The sequence below is a fragment of the Anguilla rostrata genome, chromosome 17 (genome assembly GCF_018555375.3).
Source record: "Anguilla rostrata isolate EN2019 chromosome 17, ASM1855537v3, whole genome shotgun sequence".
Classification (NCBI taxonomy): domain Eukaryota; kingdom Metazoa; phylum Chordata; class Actinopteri; order Anguilliformes; family Anguillidae; genus Anguilla; species Anguilla rostrata.
The window spans coordinates 24,533,905-24,541,404 of NC_057949.1; the positions used below are offsets into that span (position 1 = coordinate 24,533,905).

The window sequence follows — 7,500 nt, forward strand, 5'->3', positions numbered from 1 at the left end:
ATAAAAATAGTATGTATAGTAATAAAACGTAAATTGGCACGTAACCTTCGCGGTATTTTGGTGGTGTGAGAAGTTAATTCGGTCTGGCTCAGTCTGTTTACAGGCACGCCCAACAGGCACGCTTCTGCTAATGTAGCAGTTAGTAAACGTAGACCCTACTGTGCCGACAATATGCCAGGGAAGTGCAGCTTCAATAATAGGGGGCTCGAAATTAACTTTTTAACTTGGTAGCACTGGTGCTCCCAACTTCAAAAAGTTAGGAGCACCCACCAAAATGTAAGGAGCACCAACAATATATGCAATAGTTTTTTATTGATAAAAACTACAATATAACAGTACGGTTTACAAGTAACAGTTAAACTGTCACGCCTAAAATGTGTCGACTCTTTAAGGAATTGCATGTTATGCATTCAAACGACAAGGCGCTTCTCATCACATTAATACCGCTAATTAAATCAACCGCCAGTAAACTGCATCGGAGAAATTAGCTGTTTCAACCGGGTCGCTACACAAAACATTACGTTAACATTTCAAAAAAAAAATGTTCGCTTCAAGTTTTCAGTTTTCGATAACGCTAATAAATTGAACATAAACTTTTGTCTTCAGGTAACATTAGTTAACGCGTTAGCTCTCTGTGTCGCGTGACAGTGGAGTGATTGAAGGCTAATATTAACCGATTTAAAATCAGCATTAAAGGTAAGAATGTCAAGCTCACGTTTGGTTAGAAGGGTCACCGTCAGCTCACAAGGCACATACTGACTGTAGGCTACTAACTAGCGAATGTACAGAGAAAGAGACGTTCGACTGGAAAAAGAAGAAGAAAAAAAAAGGTCGCACCAGAACAATTATTTGCACTCGCACAAATGCTCCCAATTATATTTTGAGGTCCCACAGATTAAATTTCGGGAACATATGCGACCAAAATGGTCGCAATTTCGAGCCCGGTTTGAGACATTGACAAAAATGTTAAACTATTCGAATTAAAATATGAGAGAATGTATCTAAGTGTGTCTGTCTGGTGTTTATTTGTTTTAGAGAGGCACCATATGTTTCAGATGCAGACCTAATTTTACTTAGTGTTACAATAAATAATTTTAAATCGTCCAGCTGAGATAATGTCATTTGTTTTGGTCATGGAAATTCAGTTAAAGGTTGTGGAGAAGTCATGGAAAAGTCATTGAAAATCATTGGTGAAAAAGTGTATGAACCCTGGTGTGTGTGTGTGTGTGTGTGTGCCCCAGATCTGGAGGTGTACGTGCTGAACACAGAGATGGACCTGCAGGACCTGTCTTTCCCCCAGTCCTACCCCAGCGACAGCACCATCCAGCTCTCCGCCTCCACGGTCAAGCAGTACAGCCGGAACGGTCAGCGGGCGGGGCGGCGCGGGGCGGGGTGGGGCGGGGCGCTGACCTGCTGGGGTCCGTGGGTCTCTAATTGTTTCTGTGAGCCGCAGATAGCGGGCCGGGTTTTAATTGGGGCTGCTCTCACGGAGACGCCGTCAGATTGCCATCTCCACGGAAACGCGAGCTCCGCCTTTCCATCAACCTCGCCCCAAACAAAGCAGTAGCATCCGCCTTTCGTCTCTCTCCCTCCCTCCCTCTCTCTCTCCCTCCCTCCCTCTCTCTCTCCCTCCCTCCCTCCCTCTCTCTCTCCCTCTCTCCCTCTCTCTCTCTCTCTCTCTCTCTCTCCCTCTCTCTCTCTCTCTCTCCCCCTCTCTCTCTCTCTCTCCCTCTCTCCCTCTCTCTCTCTCTCTCTCCCTCCGCGCTTCGCTCTCTCTCGCTCCCTCTCTTTCCTCCGCCGCCGTCTTATCGCCTCCTCTCATCTCCCTCGCTTCCCGTTCCCCCGTCCCGCGCTCCTCCTCGTACCTCTCCCCCTTTCAGCCTCCCCTCCCCTTCCCCAGTCACACAGAGATAAGGGCTCTCTCTAAACAAATGGCGGCGAAATATTCATGGGGATTTTCGTGAGTGCGCAGAAGACGCCCCCCCCCCCCCCCCCCCCACCCCACACCACCCCCACACCACCCACCTTCTCTGAGCCGAATCTTCTCTCTTGTCCTCTCGCACACTCTCCCTGCTTCTGAAACATTTCACACAATGAATCTTGTCAGTGAGCTCTTTTCAGAAAAGATGGCGGGGAGATGAGTGTGTTCATGGCCGGCTGATGGCTTGAACATTCTGTTACCTTGATAGTGCGGCGTGGGAACGATATAAACATTCTCATTTATTTAATTTATCTTTTAATTGACCGTTGAATAAAAGCATAATTAACTTTCTTTAATCTATTAATTTATTCTTTAGTCTTTCATTTGTTTGTCTTTTTAAAATTTATTTTCGAAAATACGTGATTAACTTGGGTTAATGGTAATTCACTTTGCAGCTAGAATAACAGAAAATGTTTTGTTGCGTAGACAACATCAATGTCATCTCTCTGTCTCCCTCTCTCTGTTTCCCTCCCTCCCTCTCTCTCTCTCTCTCTCTCTCTGCAGGTCAAGTGAAGGTGGTCTTTGTCCTCTACAAGAACCTCGGCTCCTTCCTGTCCACGGAGAATGCCACGGTCAAAATGGAGGTGGAGCCGGGCTCGGGGGGGCGTGGCCTCGCTGTCAACTCCCACGTCATCGCCGCCTCCATCAACAAGGAGTCGAGCCGCGTGTTTCTGACCGAGCCTGTGGTCTTCACCCTGAGGCACCTGCAGGTACGGGACGTAGGCGTGCGCACGTGTACACATGCACACACACACACACGCGCGCGTTGCTCTTGTCTCTAACGGTCGGGTGTCTCTCCTGCAGCTGGAGAACCACTTCAGCCCAAACTGCTCCTTCTGGAACTACTCTGAGCGCTCCATGACGGGACAGTGGTCCTCCCAGGGCTGCCGGCTCCTGGAAACCAACCACACCCACACCACCTGCTCCTGCAGCCACCTCACCAACTTCGCTGTGCTGATGGCCCACCACGAGCCTGCAGTACGTACCGCATACACACTCACACACACACACACACACACACACGCACATACACACACACACATGCACATACACACTCACCCACGCACATACACGCTCACACACGCACATACACATGCACACACACACACATACACACACGCACACACACACACACGCTCACACTCACACGCACATACACATGCACACACATATACACACACACGCACATACACACCCACATGCACACTCACACTCACACACGCGCATGCACACACATACATGTACACACATACACACATAAACTACAGCAGTCAATAATCCCCTTCTCTATTCCCTCCCTTTCTCCCTCCCTCTCTCCCTCCCTCTCTCTCTCTCCCCTCCCTCCTCTCCTCTCCCTCTCCCTCTCCTCTCCTCCCTCTCTCCTCCCTCCCTCCCTCCCTCTCCCTCCTCCTCCCTCTCCTCTCCTCTCCCTCTCCTCCCTCCTCCTCTCTCTCTCCTTCTCTTCCTCTCTCCTCCCGCCACCCTCCCAACTCTCTCTCTCTCTCTCTCTCTCTCTCTCTCTCCCTCTCCCTCTCAGTACCCTGGTCGGATGCACGAGCTGATCCTGTTCGTGATCACCTGGGTGGGGATCGTCATCTCCCTGGTCTGCCTGGCCATCTGCATCTCCACCTTCTGCTTCCTGCGGGGCCTCCAGACGGACCGCAACACCATCCACAAGAACCTCTGCATCAACCTCTTCATCGCCGAGCTGCTCTTCCTCATCGGCATCGACAAGACGCAGTACCACGTGAGTCGGCGCGCGGCAGGGCGAGGCGCGGTCGAGCCGGCAAACGCGCCCGGATCGGACGCGGCCCAGTTCGACTCCGACTGCTGCGGACCGGGGCGTCGCTACAGCCAAACCAGCGCGTTAGACTTCGTGTGATTGGCAGTGATGTGACTCTCGCTCTCTTCCTCCTTCCCCCTCCCCTCCCCCCCGCCCTAGATTGCGTGTCCGATCTTTGCCGGCCTCCTTCACTTCTTCTTCCTGGCGGCCTTCTCCTGGATGTGTCTGGAGGGGGTGCAGCTGTACCTGATGCTGGTGGAGGTGTTTGAGAGCGAGTATTCCCGGAAGAAGTACTACTACCTGTGCGGGTACTGCTTCCCTGCGCTGGTGGTGGGCATCTCCGCCGCCATCGACTACCGCAGCTACGGCACCAAGAAAGCGTACGTGCAGGAGAGCTGCGTGCGTGTGTGCGTGTGTGTGCGTGTGCACGTGTGCATGTGTGTGCGTGGTGTGTGTGTGTGTGTGTGACCGTGTGTGTGTGTGTGTGCTGTGTTGCGTTGGTGTGCTGTGCATGTGTGTGTGCGTGTGTGTGACCGTGTGTGTGTGTGTGTGTGTGTGTGACCGTGTTGTGTTTGTGTGTGTGTGTGTGTGTGTGTGTGTGTGCGTGTGTGCGTGTGTGTGTGTGCATGTGTGTATGTGTGACCGTGGTGTGTGTGTGTGTGTTACTGTGTGTGGTGTGTGCGTGTGTGTGTGTGTGTGCGTGTGTGCGTGCGTGTGTGTGTGTGTGATACCCAGCACACACAGAGTGATCAGGTGACCTGTCCCCTGTGCAGGTGCTGGCTGCGTGTGGATAACTACTTCATCTGGAGCTTCATTGGCCCAGTCTCCTTCGTCATCATGGTCAGACGCTCTCCTTTCAAATCTGCATGCCTTACTGCCGTCATATATTCCCAAAATGTCCATATCTGAGTTGTGTTTAGTACAAAGTGTACATTTTAAAATGAAGTATGTAGGCGCATTCCTCCTTCTTCTTCTTCTTCTTCTCAACTAGTGCAATGTTGCTAATGTTGGACATTGATAGACATGCGCCGTGTTCTTATCTGCATATGCGCTCACTGAGCACTGCTAGCAATGCTAATGCAAAGAGCTAGGCGTGTTCTCCCTTCACCTCCTCCGTCCTCCAGCTCAACCTGGTGTTCCTCATGATCACCCTGCACAAGATGATCCGCAACTCCTCCGCCCTGAAACCAGACTCCAGTCGCCTTGACAACATCAAGTGAGTCCCGCCCCCTGTCATCAGGGGCCGCCTGGGGGGGGGGGGAGGTGACTGTGTGTATTGTGATGGATAGAGAACTGGGCTTGAGAGGTTGCAGGTTCATTTCCCAGGTGGTGCCATGCCATTGAACCCTTGAACAAGGTGCTTACCTGAAAGCTTTCAGTACATATCCAGAAGATTGTATTTAATTGGATTGTATGCACAAAAATGTCAGCTCTGTGTGTTTCTCTGGATACGAACGTGTACTAAAGGCCTAAATGTAATGTGTGGTGTAAGCGCAATGGGGAAGAGGGTGACGGAACACTGTAAAGAGGAAAAAACAAAGGAGGAGAGGATTACTGATCTAGGGTTAGCTTGCTAAGCCCCCCTCCTTCTGAGAGAAGGGAAGCTGATCTGTGATGGGCGTGTCTCTCAGGTCCTGGGCACTGGGGGCCATCACCCTGCTCTTCCTCCTCGGCCTGACCTGGGCCTTTGGCCTCCTCTTCATCAACGAGAACACGGTCATCATGGCGTACCTCTTCACTACCTTCAACGCCTTCCAGGGCATGTTCATCTTCATCTTCCACTGCGCGCTGCAGAAGAAGGTGTGTGTGCGTGCGTGCGGGCGCACATGCGTATGTCAGTGCACGAGTCAGACAGGAAGCGAGTGCATTTTTTAGTGTGGAGCGTGAGGAGCGCATGTGATGCTTTTTCTAATGCAGATTCGGTGTGTGCAAGACCGCGCACTGTAATGTAGCTTCATAAAGAGTGTGTAATATAGTTCTCTCTCTAATGCAGGTTCATAAGGAGTGTGTGTAATACATACTCTCTCTTATGCAGGTTCATAAGGAGTGTGTGTAATACATACTCTCTCTTATGCAGGTTCATAAGGAGTGTGTTTAATGCATACTCTCTCTTATGCAGGTTCATAAGGAGTGTGTTTAATACATACTCTCTCTTATGCAGGTTCATAAGGAGTGTGTTTAATGCATACTCTCTCTTATGCAGGTTCATAAGGAGTGTGTTTAATACATACTCTCTCTTATGCAGGTTCATAAGGAGTGTGTTTAATACATACTCTGTCTTATGCAGGTTCATAAGGAGTGTGTTTAATACATACTCTCTCTTATGCAGGTTCATAAGGAGTGTGTTTAATACATACTCTCTCTAATGCAGGTTCATAAGGAGTGTGTTTAATACATACTCTCTCTTATGCAGGTTCATAAGGAGTGTGTTTCATACATACTCTCTCTAATGCAGGTTCATAAGGAGTGTGTTTAATGCATACTCTCTTATGCAGGTTCATAAGGAGTGTGTTAATGACATACCTCTCTCTAATGCAGGTTCATAAGGAGTGTGTTTAATGCATACTCTCTTATGCAGGGTTTATAAGGAGTGTGTTTAATACATACTCTCTCTTATGCAGGTTCATAAGGAGTGTGTTTAATCATACTCTGTCTTATGCAGGTTCATAAGGAGTGTGTTTAATCATACTCTCTCTTATGCAGGTTCATAAGGAGTGTGTTTAATACATACTCTGTCTTATGCAGGTTCATAAGGAGTGTGTTTAATGCATACTCTCTCTAATGCAGGTTCATAAGGAGTGTGTTTCATACATACTCTATCTAATGCAGGTTCATAAGGAGTGTGTTTAATGCATATTCTCTCTTATGCAGGTTCATAAGGAGTGTGTTTAATACATACTCTCTCTTATGCAGGTTCATAAGGAGTGTGTGTAATACATACTCTCTCTTATGCAGGTTCATAAGGAGTAGTAGTCCTCTACTCCTATGCTGCAGCACTTCCACCAGTTCCACGTCGCTGAAGCCTCTCCTGCGGCACAAGCTACACGTGCATGCCAGGCACCCATGCGTCCGCCACCGACGAGCCCTCACGCCTGTGTAACCGAGATACACCCTCTACTTCACACACAGCCTGTAGCCTCCGTCCGATACCGAGATACACCCCCTACTCTGCACACACTAGACAGTAAGCCCTCCCAGTCCTGGTAACCAGAGACACCCCTATCTCCCACACAGCCTGGTAAGCCCCTCCCACGTCCCTGTATAACCAGAGATACACCCCTCCTACTCTCCACACACAGACAGGTAAGCCCCTCCCACGTCCCTGTGTAACCAGAGATACACCCCTCCTACTCTCCACACACAGACAGGTAAGCCCCTCCCACGTCCCTGTATAACCAGAGATACACCCCTCCTACTCTCCACACACAGCCTGGTAAGCCCCTCCCACGTCCCTGTATAACCAGAGATACACCCCTCCTACTCTCCACACACAGACAGGTAAGCCCCTCCACTGTCCCTGTTAACCAGGTAATACCCCCTCCTACTTCCACACACAGACAGGTAAGCCCTCCCTCCTTCGACCTCACACACAGACAGATAAACCCCTCCTACTTTCCACACACTAGACAGGTAAACCCCTCCTACTTTCCACACACAGCCAGGTAAACCCCTCCTACTTTCCACACACTGGACAGGTAAACCCCTCCTACTTTACACACACAAATGGGAAACCCCG

The 7,500-nt window shown here is 49.9% G+C and overlaps 1 protein-coding gene across 1 annotated transcript in view; it reads left to right on the top strand.

Annotated features, from left to right (window-relative positions):
- adgrl1a (adhesion G protein-coupled receptor L1a) overlaps nucleotides 1-7,500 on the top strand; it is a 108,580-nt gene that overhangs the window by 89,249 nt on the left and 11,831 nt on the right. Inside the window, exons 13-21 of the mRNA XM_064316285.1 lie at nucleotides 1,242-1,364; nucleotides 2,486-2,691; nucleotides 2,786-2,959; nucleotides 3,519-3,728; nucleotides 3,924-4,144; nucleotides 4,538-4,604; nucleotides 4,889-4,980; nucleotides 5,396-5,564; nucleotides 6,720-6,733. Coding sequence (XP_064172355.1) covers nucleotides 1,242-1,364; nucleotides 2,486-2,691; nucleotides 2,786-2,959; nucleotides 3,519-3,728; nucleotides 3,924-4,144; nucleotides 4,538-4,604; nucleotides 4,889-4,980; nucleotides 5,396-5,564; nucleotides 6,720-6,733 — 1,276 coding nt within the window. The remainder of the gene's footprint in view (nucleotides 1-1,241; nucleotides 1,365-2,485; nucleotides 2,692-2,785; nucleotides 2,960-3,518; nucleotides 3,729-3,923; nucleotides 4,145-4,537; nucleotides 4,605-4,888; nucleotides 4,981-5,395; nucleotides 5,565-6,719; nucleotides 6,734-7,500) is intronic.